Source organism: Oratosquilla oratoria, chromosome 2 (assembly GCF_046742065.1).
Source record: "Oratosquilla oratoria isolate Oo_2021 chromosome 2, ASM4674206v1, whole genome shotgun sequence".
Taxonomy (NCBI): Eukaryota; Metazoa; Arthropoda; class Malacostraca; order Stomatopoda; family Squillidae; genus Oratosquilla; species Oratosquilla oratoria.
In genome coordinates, this window is record NC_134778.1 from 60,383,509 (window position 1) to 60,405,454 (window position 21,946).

Below are 21,946 nucleotides of genomic sequence, written 5' to 3' on the forward strand. Positions count from 1 at the left end.
CATACCTGGATGAAGAAATGGTGAGGAAAATCCTAATCACCCTGATAAGACCAAGATTGGAATATGCAGCAACGATATGGTCACCAAGTACAAAAAAATGTATAAAAAAACTTGAAAGAATACAAAGAGCAATTACAAAACTGGCACCAACACTCTCAAAACTATCATATGAAGAGAGACTACAAAAACTTAAACTACAGACACTAGAGCAAAGAAGAGAGAGAGGAGATTTGATAGCTATTTACAGAATCATGAAAGGCATAGAAATTACTGATAGAGAGAATCTGATAAAATGGGATGACAGAAATACAAGAGGACACGGAAAGAAAATAAAAAAAGACAGCTATAGAAGAGATTTGAAAAAGAACAGCTTTCCTCACAGAGCAATAGACAGTTGGAACAAGTTAGATGAGAAAGTGGTGTGTGCAAAAACAATACATGAATTTAAAAATAGTTTAGATAAAATGAGATATGAAGACGGGACCCCACGAGCATAGCTCCCCTTCCCGTAAAATACAACTAGGTACAACTAGGTAAATACACACACTTTCAACGAACGGACGGCTTGAAGAAAAGTGCCGATTGTGGATCCCAACGCAAAGAGAAGTACCTTTTTGTATTTACAGGGTGGGGGGAAATTGCTCGTGGGGCAGTAGGTAAGTAGGAAAAGAGGAGAAGGGGAGGGATTGCTGGGGAAATGGAAGGAAATGAGGATGTGGAGGACTTGGCCCAAGCAGACAAGCGTAAGGTCAACATGAAACGACCACCGGACCAGCTCAGTGATGACGAAATGGCAAATAAAAATGTAAAGATTAGAAGTATAGAGAGGAGCAATACAGTAGAAAGTGACGAGAATATGTTCCAGGGATTTAAAGAGGGTGGGGGGGACACAACCCCCCCCCCCGACTGATAAGACTAGAGGAGAGAGTTGATAAGGTGATCGAGGACTTGGAACGTAAGTTAGGTAATGTAGACTCCATTTTCCAGAGAATTGAAAGGTTGGAACAACTAGAGAAGGCTAACAGAAACTTAACTGAAGAAATAGAGGACCTAAAAAGACGGTTAGGAAATGTAAAGGAGGAGAATGAGAAATTGAAGAAGAATAGTAATGAAAACAGAGAGAAAATAGCTACAGAAGCTAAAAATTGGAGAATAACTCAAGAAGGGAATAAGGTTTCATTCACTGACATAGTCAAACAGCAATTGAAAGGACATAATGAAGACTCAGTTATTAAAGTGATGAGACAGAAGGAGAATATAGTAAGAGAATTAGCTGACAAAAAGAAATGTATAATTATATTAGGAATGGAAGAGAAACATAACCCAGATAGAACCGCAAGAATCAAGGAGGAAAATGAAAGAGTAAGCAGTTTATTAAAATTAGTCCAGGAAGATGAACCAGAAATTATAAAGGAAATTGAGGAAAAATTCAGACTCGGAAAATATAGTACAGATAAGACCAGACCAATTAAGATTAAATTCAGGTCACAAACAACGGCAGAGAATATCTTATCCAAAACAGGGAAACTAGCAACAAATGATCAATATAAAAAGGTATGGATAAAAAGAGAAATGAATAAGGAGGAAAGAGAGGCAGAAAAGCAGAAAAGAATTGAAGCTAAGGCAAAAAACGAGGAAAGAACGGAGTCAGAGAAAGAGAGATTCTATTGGAGAGTAGTGAACATGAAAATAAAGCAGTTCGACATACTAAAGAAAAACATAAGGGAAACAGAGAACACAATGGAAGTGGCAGAAAACTAAGAGTGTCTTACACAAATATAGATGGATTGATAACAGGATTAAATGAACTGAATGATTATTTGAAAGAAAAAGAACCGGACATAATGGGAATTGTAGAAACAAAATTAAAAGGCCCACTACCACCCAACAGTGTAGGACATGATACATACAATTATTGGATTAGAAACAGAGAGAAAAAACAAGGGGGTGGAGTTATGTTCCTGACTAAGAAGGATATAAACGTGAAAGGTGTCATATATGGAAAGAATACAGTAGAGATGATTATGATAGAAGTGGAAGACCGAGATAAGAAGAGCAGAAAATTTGTGATCAATTATGTGCCTCCGAAAACAGCCTCATGGGAGGAGAGTGAACATAAAAGTATGTTAGAGGACACAAAGATAGCATTAACTAAAATAATGGAAGACGGAGGAAGAATAGTTATGATGGGCGACTTTAATTGCAAAGAAATCTGCTGGGAAGAAATGACAGTAAAGAGTGGTGATGACTCATGGGGAAATGCTCTACTTGAGATGATTACTGACCATTCAATGACACAATGGATACAAGAGAACACTAGGTATAGAAATGAAGAAGAACCATCGAGGCTAGACTTAATAATTACATCTGAACCTAGAATAGTGGACAAGATTGAATATAAAACACCAATAGGTAAAAGTGACCACATATTGATTGAACTGGAACTTAATGAAGAAAAATATATGAAAAGAAATGAACAATATAGAAAAGGAAGAATGATGTATGAAAAAACAAACTTTGATAAAATAAGAGAATTCTTCCAACAAGAAAACTGGGAAGAAATATACAAAGAAGAAACATCAGTGGAAGAGAAATGGAATATTTTGACAAAAATTTACAAAAAAGGAGTGGAAAAGTATGTCCCAAGACAAAAACAAGAAAAAGAATATGTAAAATGCTGGTACAACAAAAGTTGTAGGGAGTTAAAAGACAAAAGAGACAAAGCCTGGACCAGATGGAAAAAAGACAGAAGACCTGAAAAATGGAAAATATATACTGGTTATAGAAATGAATATGTACAAAAGTGCAGAGAGGAAAAAAGAAAATATGAAAAAGATGTTATAGAAAAGTGTAAAGATCAACCAAAACTATTCTACAGATTTGTAAACAATAAACTGAAAAACAAACAAGACTTAGAGAAATTAAGACAAGGAGGAGTTGAATACACTGAAGAAATGGAAATGGCAGAAATTATGAACAAACATTTTAAATCAGTGTTTACAAGGGAAAATATACAACCTGAAGAGATTGAGTGGAAGGAAAAAGTCCCCCCTATGGAAGAAATAGAAATAGAAGTAACAAAGAATGAAATATTGACACACTTGGGTAATTTTGATGTCAGAAAATCGCATGGGCCAGATGAAATAGCAAACTGGATTCTGAAAGAATGCAGGAATGAACTGGCAGACAAAATACATAGCATAATAAGCAGTTCCTTAAAAGAAGGAAAAGTTCCAGAAGATTGGAAAAAAGCAAACATAGTACCTATATATAAAGGAGGAAATAAAGAAGAACCTACCAACTATAGACCAGTCTCTCTAACAAGTACAATAGCAAAAATATGTGAAAGAATTATCAAAAGTAGATGGGTAAAATACTTGGAAAAAAATAACGTACTAAATCCAAGGCAATTTGGATTCAGACAAGGACGATCATGCGTCACCAATTTAATATGTTTCTATTCAAGGCTAATAGATATAATACAAGAAAGAGATGGATGGGCTGATTGTGCATTTCTAGACCTAAAAAAAGCTTTTGACAAAGTACCACATAAGAAGTTGCTTAAGAAACTAGAATATGAAGGAGGAATACAAGGTAAATTGCTAAATTGGATGGAAGACTTTTTGCAAGAAAGAAAAATGAGAGTAGTGATAAGAGATCAGCACTCAAAATGGAATGAAGTAATAAGCGGTGTCCCGTAGGGAACAGTTCTGGCCCCAATAATGTTTGCTATATATATTAATGATATGGATGAAGGAATTGAAAGCTATATGAGCTTCTTTGCAGATGATGCAAAATTACTGAAAAGAGTGAAAACTGAAGAAGATTGTGAATCACTACAGAGAGATCTAAATAAAGTACAAGAATGGAGTAGGAAGTGGGAGATGGAGTTCAATACAAAAAAGTGTAGTATAATGGAATTTGGAAAAAGCAAAAACAGAATAACAGGATCATATAATTTGGGAGAAGAAGGAATAAAAAAAGTAGAAAATGAGAAGGGACCTGGGAGTCATTGTTATGAATAATATGTCACCTGAGAAACATATAAATAAGATTTTTGGAGAAACTTATAATTTAATAAGAACAATCAAAGTGGCATTTACATACCTGGATGAAGAAATGGTGAGGAAAATCCTAATCACCCTGATAAGACCAAGATTGGAATATGCAGCAACGATATGGTCACCAAGTACAAAAAAATGTATAAAAAAACTTGAAAGAATACAAAGAGCAATTACAAAATTGGCACCAACACTCTCAAAACTATCATATGAAGAGAGACTACAAAAACTTAAACTACAGACACTAGAGCAAAGAAGAGAGAGAGGAGATTTGATAGCTATTTACAGAATCATGAAAGGCATAGAAATTACTGATAGAGAGAATCTGATAAAATGGGATGACAGAAATACAAGAGGACACGGAAAGAAAATAAAAAAAGACAGCTATAGAAGAGATTTGAAAAAGAACAGCTTTCCTCACAGAGCAATAGACAGTTGGAACAAGTTAGATGAGAAAGTGGTGTGTGCAAAAACAATACATGAATTTAAAAATAGTTTAGATAAAATGAGATATGAAGACGGGACCCCACGAGCATAGCTCCCCTTCCCGTAAAATACAACTAGGTAAATACAACTAGGTAAATACACAAGTGAATACACATTGAGACATTCTGACAAGTTGAAGTAGGTAGAAAGAGGAAAGACTGGAGTCATAATCTGACTCCCACCTCTCATACCATATCACACAAACACAGCCCACTGAACTTTATATAAAAACAACCCCAATAGTATTCTCCTTAAACCTGTAAACAACCTGCTGCCACAGCCTAACAGTACATTTATACAAAAACACACTTACTCTTGGATGCCAAAACAAGCCCTTCGCAGTAGACAGCCAGATTGTATATTTCACTAGACTTCCCCAGAAATCAAACCAACCAACAAATCATTCACAAGATAAAGAAGAATTGCTCATACTCATCAATATTTAGATCATCATCTTGTATTTAAACAGTATCAACATAGAATATGCTTGGCAACATATTCTAGCTTCCCCAGATACAGTCACCCCATAGAATACACAGAGTGACTTATTCTACAGTGTCCTACACACACCCTTTCTTGACAACATCAAATCTCTTCACTGAGTGACTTATGGGATTAAAATGTGCCTGTGGCTGGTTTCTTGGGGAATGTGAATCGATTGCCTGGCCACAGTAGTAAACTAATCCCTTGTAACTCTTAATCTTTAGCCGAGGAAAGTTAAAAGATTCATTGTATATTAGTAATGATTCTAATACAGTACTACATATTTGTCTGTTATCAGTGTTATGAAGAATGTGGTGTGCAGACTATGTTCCCCTGGCAGGCTGAATGCCTCACTCAACCTGGAGTGTTGGATGGCCATAACTTGGTGTACTCTGCTCCAACATCCGCAGGTGAGTCACTTCTTTCTTGTATGGATTATTTCAGCTTACAGCTGGCAAAGGCCTTTAACTATCTAATTATTTATGCCATGTAAATATGTATGTTTTTAACTATTTTATATATTTTTATACAAAGAAAAGAATACTCTATTATATATATATATATATATATATATATATATATATATATATATATATATATATATATATATATATATATATTTATATAATATTGTATATATATAGCTGGACATGGTACTGCCATATCCAGCTTTTAAGCAGCTTCCACTGACCATCGCTATTGCAGGAAGAGAAAATGCCCCCCACCTCCCTTAAAAAAAATAAAAAAATAAAATAAAAATAAATAAATAAATAGATAAAATAAAATAATAATAATAATCCCCACCTCCAGGAGGTGCAGCTCTGAATTTGCTGGCACCTGGTCTCTGGACTGGGCCAGAGAGTCACTCCTCACACTCCCCTGCAATCCCAACTATTTCCCTGTCCTATATTCCTGTTTTTTCACATAAGGAGGTCAGTACACTAACATCTGCCCTCACACTTTTCCTCCTATTAGTTGGTGAAATAGAGACCATCCCAGGCCCTTACCTATGCCCACTATGCTCTTATCACATAAACTATGCACACACATCCATCAAGTGCAACACATGCAACTATTGATTCCACTTAGCAACAGAACCCAATATCAAAAGAAGCTGAAACCAATATGTAGCAACACTCACAACCACAGACACACCAACACAAAACCACATATTAAACATACTACAAGTAAACATAAGTGGATTCACCAACAAACAGTAGGAGTTACTCCACTTCCTACACATAGCACTTATACAAGAAACAAAAATTCAAGAATCTGTACTCAGGAAATTTAAAATGAAATTGGATTTATCAAGTTCTTTTGTTGAGATGGGTAAGGTTATTATAAAACTCTTTGATGGTATTTTGTTTTTATTTGGCAGGGAAAACTTTAGTGGCAGAGTTGTTGTTGGTGAAGAAAGTGATTGAAAGTGGCAAGAAAGGAATTTTCATTCTGCCCTTTGTATCCGTTGCCAGGGAGAAAATGAACAATCTTAAGGTAAGGATGAACAGTATTCATAAAGTAGGTAATGATAATCTTGGTCAAGAACTAACCAGATATATTCTAACCCATTAATACCTGATCCCATTTCCATTAAATTCTTTCTTTACATGTTTTACATACTGGGACTGGTAAGGGACCAATGATGGGTACCTACTTATAGTAGTCCTACAAGATGGACAGCAGGGCTACCCATTTTCAAAATCTATCAATCTCCCCACCTCCATTAAGAGGTGCAGCCCCAAGCAATCACACTACTAACCACCATATCCAAATTGATAGAAAGATTAGTATCAGAAAGAGACACAACTTAACTTCTGACCTTCCCCAAACCAACATAGTTTCAAAGAGGGCCACACCACCATCAAGCTGCTCACAATCAATCAGTCATTCAATCTGTTGCCCCTGCTCTCTTGTGTGAGACACATACATGGCCTTAAACTAACCTGCCCCATGCTCCAGCTAGGTTCACAAGTCACTCGGGTCAGATATATTTTATTGTCTAGGGATTGGTAGTGTGGGGCATTGTAGTATGAAGTGTTCTGTCCTTTCTGTGGTGGTTGCACCTGGTGCAGTTTGAATCAGTGACTAGGCTTATTTTGTTTTGGTACTGTTTCATTGCTGGATGGTGTCCTGAATGCAAACATTCCAGTGCAGAACTTAGCAGGTGTGTGATTTTTTGTTTTTGTTTTTTCTCCCTCTCTTTTCTGTGGGGCTTAGGTCTGGGTATTGTTGGTGGAGTATTGAGTTTTGTCTGTCTCTTGTTTAGTGATCTGAGTGTATATGTTTTTATATGGTACAAGTGGTAGGTTGTTATAGATATTTGAGTAGTGTGCTGCTGGTGTAGTGTTCTGTTAGTTGTGCTTGGGAGATGTAGTGTAATAGGTTTGTTGTGTAAAGAATTCTGGCATCAAATTGTGTTCCTGTCATTTTCATGTGATGTTTTATGGGGAGGATTTGTGTCTATATGCAGGTGTCTAATTGGGGTGGTTTTGTTACATTCTGTTATTACTCTCATTGCTCCATTCTGTAATGTTTGTAAGTTGTTTGTTAGTTATGCTGATTTTTGAGAATCATGCTGTGGAAACGTGGTCAAGGGTGGTTCTTATGAATTGCTGGAAGATAGTTATTTAGCATTTCTGTTGTCCAAAATCAGTGTATACTTCTCAAATATCTATGACAACATACCATCTCTACCACTCTTGAGTTGTAAATGTAAGGAAGGATTTTTCCATTTCCTCATCATTCTTGTGGTATTCATGAATTCCTCCCAGTCTGGTTCATCAAAGAATTTCTTCAAGGCTGAGAAGTTTGCCTTCTCAGAATAGCTAGTTTTTGTTCTTGGGCTATACTATGGAAAAGCCGTAGCCCTTGCTGCACTGTTTTTGACTCAAGCAATGTAGTGGGACATTGGGCAGCCCATCATCTGCAAGGTGCTGAGATGGGAGGGATGGTAAGTTTAATTTGTTTACTTATTAATGTGTAGGTGTGGACTTTGACTCACTGGCCCTCTTATAAAGGGAAGATCTCCAGTACATGAAATACCATAATGAAAGTCTTATACCTCCCACCCCATGCACACACCATATCTCATAATGTGTATTAGGTAGGCATAGGATACAAAGATCTTCACTCTATTAATCCCATTGTTTTATAACTTTAAAAGATATGTAAGAAAATGTTTTCATAAATTCTCTGGTTAACAGAAACTGTTAAGTGTGGCAGGTGTGCGTGTAGAAGGATTTATGGGTTCCCAAGGACCTCCTGGTGGTCTTCAAAGAACTGATGTTGCTGTGTGCACCATAGAAAAGGCAAACAATATTATCAATAGGTCAGTACACAATTTTTTGTGGCTTATTTGCCTTCCATAGAAATACCAATGCATGTATTTACCTAGTTGTGTTATACAGGAAAGGGGGGCTATGCTTTTAGTGACCTGTCTTTGTATCTTGCAACATCTAGTTTGTTCTTAAATTCTTGTGTAGTGTTTGCACACACTATTGTTTCATCCAGTTTGTTCCAGACATCCACCACTTTGTGGATTTTTTTTTTTTTTTTTTAAGATCTCTTCTATAACTATCCTTTATGAGTTTCTTTTTATGTCCCCTTGTTTTTCTTCTGTCCCACTTTAATAAGTCTTCTCTGTCAAGGACTTCCATGCCTTTCATGATTCTGTAAATGCCCAATAGATCACCTCTTTCTCTTCTTTGTTGCAGGGTTGGTAGTTCCAGTTCAGACAATCTTGGCTCTTATGTCAATTTTGAAAGTGTTGGGGCCATCTTTGTCATTGCTCTTTGCATTCTTTCTAATTTCCTTATATTCTTTTTTTGTACTGGGTGTCCATAGTGTTGCAGCGTACTCTTGGTCTTAATAGTGTGACTAGTATTTTTTTTACTATTACTTCATCGTCCAAGTAGTTAAAAGCCACCTTTATTGATCTTAGTAAATTTTAGGTTTCTCTGGCTATTTTGTTTATATGCTTGTCTGGGGACATGTCTTTGGTGATAATTACTCCTAGGTCCTTTTTGGAACTAACTTTCTTTACTTCCTATGTCCTGATATTCTTTTTTACTTTTTCCAAACTCCATTATACTACATTTCTTAATGTTGAAGTTCACTTCCCACTTTTTGGCTCCATTCCCAGACTTTGTCCAGGTGTCTGTAGTGATTCAGTCTTTTTCTATACTTTAGTTTTACCTAGTAGTTTTGCATTGACTGCAAAGAAGTTCATATAACATTCTACACCTTCATCCATGTCATTTATATATATGGCAAACATTATTGGGGGCAATACTGAACCTTGAGGGACTCCACTTATCATTTCTTCCCAGGTCGAGTTTTTATCTCTGAGCACCACTCATTTTTCTCCCATGCAAGTAATCTTACATCCATTTCAGTAATTTTCCTTGTACACCTGTTGTTTTGAGTTTTCTTAATAGTTTTTTGTGTGTTTGTGTCTGTGTATATATATATATATATATATATATATATATATATATATTTATATGTATATATATGTATGTATATATATATATATATATGTATATATATATATATATATACATATATATATATATATATATATATATATATATATATATATATGTATGTATGTATGTATTTGTACAAAGGCCTAGTTAGAAAGTCACTGTCGCACTTGTCATGAGGATACCCGGTTCGAGTCCTGGGTAGTAGCACATTTCAATTTCAAGCATGCTGGCCTTTGATGGCTTAGAATTAAAGTGCATTGTGGTTGTTAAGATGTGTGTATATATATATATATATATATATATATATATATATATAAATATATATATATATATATATATATATATAAATATACATACATACATACATATAACAAGGCTTTTTCCCCCTTCCAAGGGCGGTAGCCAATATATATATATATATATTCTGACTGATTTTAGGTCCACTGCTATTCAGATTGATAGACTTTTACTAAGGGTTCAAATTAGTTCAAAAGGTTTAAATAGATGCATTGTAGAATAAGCAGTTACTAGAAATTATTATTTTTTTTTATTATTATATATTTTTTAGATAATATCAAGGCAACTGTATGTGAATGGTATTCCATTTAACTTCACTAATTGTTGTATTTTCTTTCTCAAAATCATCAGGTTACTTGAAGGCAAAGGTCTAGGTGACCTGGGAATCATTGTTGTTGATGAGTTACACATGTTAGGAGATCCACATAGAGGTTACCTGCTTGAATTGCTCCTTACCAAAGTCATGTATGTTTGCAAGAAGGCATTAATGTCTGAGAAAAAGGTAAAGTGAATTTGAGAACAAAAGATATTTTTTATATTAACATGATTGTATTATTTTTTTTACTTATTTATATTTCATATCAATTCTTCTGACATATCTCTTGTTTTTTCCTGTGTTCCATTGTGAGGATAAGTTCAAATTCAATCTTGTCATTACTTCAGTGAATCATAATTTCTGGAGTAATATGTTGGAAGATTACTTCTCAATGTATCATCTTAGGTTGGGTTCACAAGATGGTATTTTATTTCTGTAAATCAACTCTGTGTAATAATACTAGAAATAGATCCCTACACTCAATTAATTTTGACTTTATCTCCTTGCTTTTACTTAACCCCGAAGTGACCCCCCCAACTTATTGAGTTTGCTACTCTTTTATCCCTAACAGAGATCTTCCTAGTCAGTTTTCTTCTTTTTGTTGTTATAAACACAGCAATCATATCACCCCTTCCTTTCTTTTAATGAGGGATATTGAATTTATCAAACTTCATGTCTGTCTGCTGTTCTTTATATTTAGTTTAACTTGTGTCTTTTTTGTGTTGAGACCATATACCACTGTTACATATTCCAGTTTGTATTTATACTTTTTCTTTGTATATTTTCCTGTGAAACTAACTTTAATATTTTAGAATAGGAAGAAAGTCCCTCATGTCAAGTATATATTATTGGCATCTTGGCAACATTCTGATGTTCTTTTATGTTGGATAGATGGTCATTTATATGTTTATATATTTAATCATTAATTTTTTTCTTGTGATAGGAAGAAAGTCCCCCATGTCAAGTACAGATTGTTGGCATGTCGGCAACACTCCCCAACATTGATCTCCTTGCACATTGGCTGGATGCTCGTCTCTACACCACACAGTTTCGTCCAGTTCCACTAAAGGAAACTGTTAAGCTTAATAAAAGTATATATGACTCGAGCTTTAGCAAGATTAGAGATATTGATCCAAGGCTAACAGTTCAAGTAAGGAATGCATTTTATATTTGGAGATTAAACAATTATGAAAAGAGATTTGTTTCATTAATCATTAGATACATTAGAACTTGTGTCTTAATTGACTAATTAAGATTTTTTGTATTTATTAGGGAGACAGTGATCAAGTGATCCAACTGTGTTTGGAAACTGTTTTTGCCGGTTACTCTGTTCTTGTGTTTTGCCCTACCAAAGCCAGGTGTGAGAAATTATCAGAAAATATGGCAAAGGAATTTTTTAACATTGGTAATATAATTTTTTTTTTCATGTGTATTGAATACCTCAGTAGACTTTTAGAAATCAGGACTCCTCAATACCTTTTCTTTGTTTTATGACCTGCAGGAAAACCAGACAGTACTTACGCTCCTGCAGTGAGTGGAAGATTGCGAGAGTGTCTTAATACAGTTGGCATAAGTCGTGTACTGGAAGCCCTGAAAAACTGTCCTGTGGGTCTTGATAGAATATTAGGTCGCTCCATAGCTTTTGGAACTGCTTTCCATCATGCAGGTTAGTTATGATTTTCATATGAAAAAAGGGTTTGGGGATTTGGAAGTAGAATAACATGTACTTTTATTTTGATGAATTTAGTGAAAATCTGGAGATATGCATAAGAAAGTAGAGAGATTTAAGTATTTAGTAATCAATCAATCCATTGTCCCTGGTCTCTCAAAATGCTTAATAATAAATGGAGGTATGGCGGCTAGTTATATAATCAGGGAACTGAGAAAATTTCTGGGTGGAGTGAAGTGTTATGAGTAATGGGTATTTGGTGATCAAAATAAAGAGAAGATTGTATGAAGGAGTGATTGGGCCCATGAAACTGTATAGAGAATATCTCTTGCAAGAGACCAGCAATGGATTGATTAATCAGTAACTGGAAACCATTGTGCCCCAGTGTCTGGCAACATTCTTCAAGCCCATTCATAGATCTCTGGGAAGAAACTTTCAACTATTGTCATGTGTTAGTGTAGGACTGTTCCTTTTTTCATTAGAAGGAGGAGGAGGTAAGCAGTTGCTAGTTGTCAACTCTCCTTTTGTGAAAAGATGGAGGAAATAGGTTAAATTGGGCCAGGTCTAGAGACTGAGTGCCAGCCCCTCAGGGCTGCATCTCCAGATGATGAGGTGAGGGTGTTGATAGGTTTTGAAGGTAGGCAGTAAGACGATTCCCTCTGAAAAAGGACCACCATTTGGAGGTACACATCATTAGTGTTAAAAGTATATTAAGAAATGCAATTTTCTGTACAGAGAAAATAAGTCAAGGAAATATTCAAAACCTGTTTGTCTCCTCACATCCATCTGAAGTTGTAAATCCAAAGGGCTGATACTTTGTTTCTGGACCATGCCCAAAATATCTATTCATGTATATGTTGGTGGTGTAATTGTAAGTCTGCTGGTCTTGCATTTGAATCCCACACTTCTCTCTTATTCCCAGCAGTGACTGTTTCTCACCTGGCTCAACAGTCCTCATAGCACATAATAGGGCAAAGATAACGGCTTTGGCCACAGATATACCCCTCCTGGTGTAGGCTCCTTACCACCACCTTAAGCCATATTTCCTCCACCTGTTTACAAAAGAAGAGCTCATGTCTACTTTCAGCTGGTGACAAAGAAACAGTCCAGTTCTATTGCAACACAGACAACAGTCCAAAATTTCATTCCAGAGAGATCAGTGGGAGGGCCTGAAGATTCTTGCCAGCCAGTGTGGGGGCTCTGGGTTTCCAATCAGTAAAATTTGAAGTAATATTTGTCATTGTTAGCTAATATCCTGTATATAGAAACTAGTACATGTTGAATACATAAACTTCATTAGAGATGAAAACTAGAATGGCTAAAGGTGGATATGATTCTTTATTGCAGGTCTTACCTATGAAGAGAGGGATATTGTTGAAGGTGCTTTTAAAAATGGAATGATAAAAGTTCTGATGGCAACTTCTACCTTGTCTTCAGGGGTTAATTTGCCTGCTCGACGTGTCATCATAAGGTAGGCTATTTTTGTTTTATGTTACACAGAGTAAATGAAGCAAATGAATGTATTAGGGGGAGGAAAAGTGTCATGAAATATAGGATTTCTCCATGTCTTCTCTATTTATGTGTGAGGGGGAAAGGGTTGACATGTGGTTGAAGTAGTGGAGGTAAACTAGCTTAGGCTGTCAGACCCTGCATTGGGCAGAAGATAGGGATGACCCATTATGCATGAGTAATTAATATGAGAGGGAAACAAAGGGTGGTGGATGTCATAAGAAGCAATTGAAAGGGGTAAGGATATAAAGAAGAGAAATTAAGTGTTTAAGAGAATACATGGTTGGAAAAAAGGGGAAAAGTAAATATTTTTATATTCAGTTCCGTTCTTTCTTTTCATCTTACACCTGGTTTGAGTGAATATTTAGACCAGTGTAATTTTCATTTTTCTGTTACTTTATGGAATCAGAGACTGAAAGTAAATATGTATATGATATTAATGGACAAATTCCAATTCTCAGATCCCCAGTATTTGGTGGATCATTGCTGGACACCCTGACGTACAAGCAAATGATTGGGAGAGCAGGAAGGAAGGGCATTGATGATACAGGTCAGGAACAAAGCTTTCATAATATGTAGCATAGCAACCTACAAGTACTGCACCATTGAGATTAATCATTTAAGGTCATTCATCATGCTTTAATTAATCATTTATCTATATATTTATTTACCATGAGACAAATAATGGGTATTTACTAGTGGTGGTCCTGGAAGATAGACAGTGGAACTGCCTATTTTTAAGCTTTGTCATCTCCCTCATAAAGGGGGAGCCAAGATAAGAGGGGGTGGAAAGGGGTAATGGAAGTGGAGTATGTGTGGATGGAATGGGTAGGAGTGGTTTTTATGCCTTTGTTTTTTGGCTAAAAAAAAGCCTTTGGTATATGTACATATGTCAAACTCCCTCACCTCCATCAGGAGGTGCAACCCAGAAGGACTGCCACTTGGTCTCTGGACTGGGCCTAATCAACTTCACCTGTGTTTTACCCCTTTCACTCATAGAAGACTGACAACTGGCAGTTGCTCCCCTCCTCCTACAGTCCCATTTCAATACAACACAGACAGTAGTCCTAAGTTTCTTTTTAGAGAGATAAGTGGGAGGACCTAAGGATCATTGCCAGCCATTTGTGGGGCCATAGGTGTTCCATTAAGTAAAAATTGAGGCAACAGTTGTTATTACTCTTCATTTACTGTATATCTCAGCATATTGGACAACATCTAAAGCATCCAAAACCCCCCAGAAAAAATAAATGATCATCCTATATGCCAGGTATGAGAACAGTGACGTTAAAACCTAATTCACAATATATATGTGGCATGTATGATATGTAAACAAAATTGGCTAACAACCTTCATTGAATTAAATGAGTTTACTTCAGACAGAAGTCTACATATGGCATTTACCTTGATATATACCTCACTGATTAAAGTACTGATAATTTAAAGGATTAATAGGCAGTACAGTAAGCCTTTGCTTTGTTACTGACAATGCACTTCTTTCCAAAACATATTTTTATTCCTATTTTTCATATACTTCTCTAGTTCTACTTTGCAACCAATCTTTGTACACTTACTTTTTCTCTTCTGTCACCTTTACTTGTTCATCCCACCATTTTCTACCTTTCCTTCTGATCTCTCCATTTTCCTAATCCCACATACTGTCTGTGTACAGTTTATAATTTACTTTTTGAAACATACCCATTCTTCTGATCCTGCTTCCCCACTATTCTTCATCTTCTCCCACACTCCTTTCAGCTTCTCCTGGTCTTCTTTCTCTTCATTCTTTTCATTCAATTTGTTAACTTTCAGCAATTCTCTGCTTCCCTCCTTTTTCCTACTCCACTTTTCATATGTCCTCAATTTCCTTTCTACCAAAAGATGATCTGACTAGCCCCACTCTCATCCCAAAAAACATGAACATCCAGAGTTCTCTCAGTCCTCCCTTTGTGTACCACTACATGATTCATTAATTCATTATCAATCATCCTTCCCCCTACCTCTCTTCCACATACCTATTCTGGGGCCTCTTATTAAACACTGTTTGCTATCATTAACTCTGCTCCATACAATGCTGTTGGCACAATCACCCCTTCATACAATCTCCTCTTTGCATCCATTCCCAGTTGCCTATTTCTCATAACACTTTTTAATCCCCCAAGGCATTTACTAGCTTCTCTCAATCTACAAGTTACCTCCACCTCTACTCCCTTTCATGCCACATGTAACTAAATACCTAAAGCCTCCTCCAGCCTCTCTTCTTTTAGACTTACTTCCAACTCACTGCCACCCTCTACTGTTGTACATCTCATCACCTTACTTTTACCCACATTTACCTTCAACTTTCTCCCATCGCATACCTTCCCAAACTCTATCACTAACTTCTTTAATCCTTCCTCTGATCTTGCCACAAGCGCAGTGTCATCAGCAAACAACAACTGGCTCACCCACTTTTCTCCACCCTCTTTAACCATCTCCAGTCCCCTGCCCATTACCCTCGCCTTTACCTCACTCACTCTTGCTGCATTGCGTTTGACCCAGGGTAGTTGGCAGATGCAGGGATGACCCGTCATCCATGAGGAGCTGAGATGGGAAGGGTGGAGGGGGTGGTGGAAGGGAGTGAAATGGGTGGGAATAGGTAAGTGCCTCTGATTTGGCTACCTCCCTTAAAAGGGGGAAAAAGCTCTTGGTATATAGATAGATAGCTATCATTAACCCCCTTTCGAAAGACATCAACATCATCTCTTCTGTAATTCTTACCTGGCACCCCAAACTTTCCAACTACTCCATCTATTGCCACATCTACTCTAGCATTGAGATCCCCAACACCACTGTGTTTACATTTTTCTCAAAACTCCCTAAATATGCAATTCTTATTCAGAAAGCTTTTTTTTCATCTTCTCTTTCTTACTATCAAGCCCATATACTTTCACAAAAACTCTCAATTTCACTGTCACCCACGTTATCCTTAAAGACTCCTCGCTCCACTCCACCATGTACTTTCCTGTTCCATCACTTGTCAGCAGAGCCACTCCTTCCCTCCCTTGTCCTCTCATCACTCCTGACACCCTCCCCACCATACCTCCAAACTCAACCACCCTTCTCTTTCAACATAGTTTCACTTAGCACTAACACATGTTACTTGTGTTAAAAATAATAATCGTGCTGAATATTTTCTGATGATTTTCCATGTCAAACTTCATATGTCTGCCCTCTTCATGGAGACTAATTTCAAGTATCAGTTGTCAGCAATTTGTACAAGGTTATACAGGCATTCCTAAGTTTGATTTGTATACATATGTGACAAAAACTCATGTTTAACACAGGTGAAAGCGTCCTGGTGTGCCAACCCAGTGAAAGACATAAAGCTGAACATCTTTTGAATGCTGCTCTGCCACCTGTCTCTTCGTGTTTACAAAAGGATAACTCTCTGACATCAAGCATGAAGAGGGCCATTCTTGAGGTAAGGAAAATCTGTATATACTGTGTGCCTGTGTGTGTGTGTGTGTATTTATTTAGTTGTAGTATATGGAAAGGAGGAGTTCTCATTGGGTTCCATCTTCTACTCTCCAGTTTATCTTATCTAGCCTCAAATTCATTTACACATACTCTATTACTTGATAAATAACCTTCACTTCCACTCTTTTCACTGCCAAATGCGACTCCAAGTACTTTTTCATTATAATTTTATTTTATCCATGTAGTGAATAATTTAACACAAGTTCGGTTAAACAATTCCTTATCTGTGATGTAGCACTTATTAAACCACTTATTGTTAATATATTTACTGTGTTGCCAGGTGATTGTAAGTGGTGTTGCCAAGAGCCCAATGGAGGTGGCTATGTATTCAGGCAGCACTATGTTGGCAACCTCCCTACAGAATGAGCAGATTTCTGAGGGGAATAGCTTAAGAAGAGATGGTACTTCTACCTGTATCAGTTTTTTAGAAGAAAATGAGTTTATCAGGTTAGTACTACATGAGCCTTAGATAAGTTAGCTAGTATACTAACCAGGGTTTTTAGTGTAAGTCATCATAAGTGGTTCTTATTTCTTGAGTTTTAGTACTGTCTTGAGAGCTGTATACATACATACATATACCAAAGGCTTTTTCCCCCCTTACACGGGAGGTAACCAAAAAGAAAAAGGCATAGAAACCACTCCCATCCATTCCATCCCCAACATACTCCACTCCCCTCCACCCTCTTCCCTCCCTCACATCTTGGCACCTCCTGGATGACAGGTCATCCCTGCATCCTGTCCACTGCCCTGGGTCAGAAGCAGAGTCGCTAGACACAGCATGTCCACAGCAAGGCTGCTTCATTAATTCGGTGACCCCCACCTCTCCGTCCCCTCATGCAGAAAAGGAGAAGACGGGGAGAAATCCCTTCGGGCTGCATCAATTTATTTCTCATACATACTCCCTCACCCCCCATCCCCCACCCCCTCATGCATCACAGCATCATCCATACACAAACCTTCTCCATTCATCCCTATCTTCTGTCCTCTCCCGTCCTTCCTCAACAGAGCTATATATTGAAAGAAAGTCTATCACTTCATTACCCCAGGTCTCTCTTGCAAGAGATTTACAGCTCCCAGTCAACTGGCAACAGCTTCCAGATTGACCCACAAGTCAGTCATAGGAGAGATAGTGTGTTTTTTGCTAATACTTGACTTCTCACATGAATGTACTCATAAGGTTACAGAGAGCATGATGCCTGGTCCCACACTCCGTCCTGTTTTAGCTGCCTTTATGACCTGAGTGGGATGACTTGGTGGCATTATTCTTTTTCTCCCTACCACAGGGGAGAGGCAAAAATGGAAATATATACTCAAAGAAGTGGTACAAGATAGTATTAAGAGTGGGTGGGAGAGCATAAAGGAGGGATAATTGCAGTACAGTGAAGTAGCATCATTTCTCTATGCTTAGCAATTTCCTATAACATAGACAAAATGATGTGAGGCTCTGGTCTGTAGGGGCACCCCATTATAGTCCTTAAGGTATTGATTGCATGCTGCTCCACAATATTGATTTTTTTCTTCAATTTCTGTTCCGAGTCCAATAATTTTGCTGTCATGTGTACCTCATAGGTTACAAGATACAGGAGAAGGAGAGCAGTACATTGGTACCCAATTAGGATGTGCAGTAGTAGCTGCAGGGCTCTCTCCAGATGAAGGGCTTCATGTCTTCAGAGAGCTGCACCAAGCAAGGCAATGCTTTGTCCTGGAAAATGAGTTGCATGTTATATACCAGGTGAGTCTAGTAGTTGGCTTTTGATAGCTGTAGTGTGTTTGACACATGTTCTTTGGTGTATATGTTTGATAATTTCACTGAAAGAGAATTTAATCAGAATGAGATCGGCAGCAGATCTACGTGTATATATATGAAAGGCTTTTGTGCCCTTATAAGGGAGGTAGCCAAGTCAAAAGGCATGTACCCACTCCCACCCATTACACTCCCACCCATTCTACTCCCATCTACCACTCTTTCCACCCTCTCTTCTTAGTAGCAGATGAACTCATAAATGATGAAAACAAAATAATAAAGTGTATATTGTTGTCAAAATATCACCCATACATAAAAATTCTCAACTCACCCCTATCTCTTGTTGTCTTTCATCCTTGCTCAACAGACATTCCCCCTTTTGCTCAAAGCCTCTTTCACTACATCCATCCATCTCATCCTCACTTGTCCACTTCATCCACCTCTGCTTTACACACCTCTTTTGGTAATCCTTCTTCACTCATTCTTTCCATGTGTCCAAACCATCCCAATACTCTTTCATCAGCCCTATCTGCCAACTCCCTTTCCACCCCCGCTCTCTATAATACACAAAAATGAACCATATAAGTATGTTTTTCAAAGGAAATTTATTCTTTTTCAGAAGTGAAATTGATATGTGTATTTGAATGGAATGTGTATGAATCAATTTTGTGTCCATATATGTTTTACAATGTGTAATATAACAAATTTATTTGGTCTTCACAAGGTAACGCCCATCTATGTAAGTGGTGCTTGGCCTAACATGGACTGGATGGCCTTCTTAAGGTCTTGGGAATCCTTAAGGACAGATATGAAGAGAGTTGGTCAGCTTGTGGGGGTAGAAGAAAGTTTCATAGTGAGAGCCATGAAAGGCACAGTCAATAAAAAGGTATGGCATGTATAATTTAGAAAGATATTAAAATAATATATGGGAATATATTTTCATCATACGAGATATTTGTATGAAATTTTCAGGTGGAGTTGATAAACCATTACATACTAAATGTAGCTGGCTGAATTTAGTCATGGAGTATTGACTCCCTGTACTGGGGTTTTGACTCCTTGTACTCGGATATTGACTGTATGTTGTCATGCAATAGGGATGGACATAGTAGCATGCAGCTGATATTTTAGGAATTTGATGGGCACCCCTACAGACTAGAACCAGACATTTTGTCCATGTTAGAGTAAAATATTTACTAATAAAGTAATGATGTTATTTTTATTCAATGACTATCTCTCCTTTAAGCTGTTCCCTTAAAACTGTCCTTTACCACTTCCATTATTTCCTTTTCTTAACCCCCATGGTATGGGGTGGGGGCAGAATTCTGCCACCATGATTTCCATGTGAGTTGTAAAAGGTGAAAGTTTCCTCCGAGGAAATACTAAAGACCAATGCCAGCTGCTGTGGGGCAGCAGGTTTCCAGTCTGTGAAACTCGAGGCAATAATTATCATTACAATAGGGGAATTACAGGACATCTAATTGTACACTGCCCAACACTCCAACACTGAACAGATTATAGTACTGAATTTCCTTTTGAGTCACAGTGCGGCCAGTCCAAGATCATTTCCATATACTTTGGGGGTCACAAATCTGCAAAATAGAATTATGGCAACAGATTAATTGATTGTTATTACTATTAAATTAAGATAAAGTGAGACATCAATATTTTCTTGATTATGAGTTACAGATCAAGAGCCAAGCCCAGAAACTTGCTATTCATCAGAGATTCTTCACTGCTCTTACTCTGCATAGTTTGGTTCAGGAAGTACCACTCAACATGGTGGCTCATCAGTTCTCTGCTTCCAGAGGGATGTTGCAGTCTTTACAGCAGTCAGCAGCCACCTTTGCAGGTATTTTGAGTTCTAAGCCTCAGTTTTACTATGGTTTTCTTTTAAACATTTTCTTCTGGCTGATATCAAAATATTTTTCAGCTGAAAGGTGTCCTCATTGGCACTGGGTCATTAAAAGCTAACACAACTCATTTTTGGATGCTTACTGGCCAAGTGGTTTAGGGCTTCTATACTTGTGGAGAGGGTCAAGATGAGGATGGTTTGAACCCTGCTCAGGGCGAGTTGAACTAAGGGCATGGTTCATTAAATTCCACACTACAAAGTCCTCTGAAAGGGGAACTGTCCTAGCCTCCTGATGGGGGGAAGTTTGTGATGTTAAACAAATCATCTTCTTCACAATTAACTCATGGAGGTCCATTATCTCCTGTAAAGATTTTGCTCCGACATATGCCAGACAGTTTTGTTCAGCATGTTCAAGACAACTGTAAACCAAAAACATATTATAGTAAAATTGGATGGCCAAACCGAAGGGATTTCTCCCCGTCTTCTCCTTTTCTGCATGAGGGGACAGAGAGGAAGGGTCACTGATTTAATGAAGCGACCTTGCTCTGGATGTACTGTATCTTTTGACACTGCTTCTGACCCAGGGCAGTGGGCGAGATGCAGGGATGACCCATCATCTAGGAGGAGCCAAGATAAGAGGGAGGGAAGAGGGTAGATGGGAGTGGAGTATGTGGGGATGGAATGCATGTGAGTGGATTTTATGCCTTTGTTTTTTGTCTACATCCCTTGTAAAGGGGAAAAAGCCTTTGGTATATGTACGTATGTATGCATTCCTTTGCAGGTATGGTGACAGTATTTTGCAATCGCCTGGGCTGGCACAACTTGGAGCTTCTGGTGGCACAGTTTCAGGACAGGTTGCACTTTGGCATTCAGAGGGAATTGTGTGATCTTGTACGTTTGAGTTTACTCAATGGACAACGAGCAAGGATCTTGTATAACAAAGGATATGAGACTGTCAATTTGGTTGCAAGTGCTCATCCTAATGACATTGAAAATGTCCTTACTTCAGCTACTCCTTTTGAAAGGTAAGGAGTTATACTGGGCCTCTCTTTTCTTGGATTGTTGTCTTGTAATGTATATGTGTAGATGATATACACAAACACACACGCACACATGACTCGATGGAGTGGTGGTAGAGTTCTCAGCTGCCAATATGGCAGTCCAGGTTTGAATCCTGCCCAGGTCTGAAATAATTTCCGTATCTCTGTGCTGTGAATCATTACTCCAACTCTCGTGGGCAGGGAATTGGGTGTGTGTGTGCATGTAAGGTCACATCATTACCCGTAGACCAGTCATATATGAACTCTGAGCTCTCTACTGGGAGGGAAATAGCTGTCAATCATGGGTCCAACATGTGATCCAAGACAATAGTGAATCACACACTCAGGGGCTTCTCCCTTATAAAGGATGTAGCCAAGTCAAGGCATGCACCCTCTCCCACTCATTCCAACCCCATCCACCCCCCTTATTTCCTTCATATCTTAGCTCCTCATGGATGAAGGTTATCCCTGTCTCCTGGCCAC

General features: G+C 37.7%; 1 protein-coding gene across 1 annotated transcript in view; it reads left to right on the forward strand.

Moving 5' to 3' along the window:
- The window catches only part of PolQ (DNA polymerase theta), a 48,962-nt gene that overhangs the window by 8,694 nt on the left and 18,322 nt on the right, over positions 1–21,946 (forward strand). Inside the window, exons 3-17 of the mRNA XM_076209147.1 lie at positions 5,329–5,440; positions 6,412–6,527; positions 8,237–8,361; positions 10,169–10,319; positions 11,077–11,283; positions 11,406–11,538; positions 11,635–11,799; positions 13,150–13,273; positions 13,773–13,861; positions 16,632–16,768; positions 17,105–17,271; positions 18,394–18,556; positions 19,293–19,454; positions 20,258–20,420; positions 21,205–21,448. Of these exons, the coding sequence (XP_076065262.1) occupies positions 5,329–5,440; positions 6,412–6,527; positions 8,237–8,361; positions 10,169–10,319; positions 11,077–11,283; positions 11,406–11,538; positions 11,635–11,799; positions 13,150–13,273; positions 13,773–13,861; positions 16,632–16,768; positions 17,105–17,271; positions 18,394–18,556; positions 19,293–19,454; positions 20,258–20,420; positions 21,205–21,448 (2,258 nt within the window). The remainder of the gene's footprint in view (positions 1–5,328; positions 5,441–6,411; positions 6,528–8,236; positions 8,362–10,168; positions 10,320–11,076; positions 11,284–11,405; positions 11,539–11,634; positions 11,800–13,149; positions 13,274–13,772; positions 13,862–16,631; positions 16,769–17,104; positions 17,272–18,393; positions 18,557–19,292; positions 19,455–20,257; positions 20,421–21,204; positions 21,449–21,946) is intronic.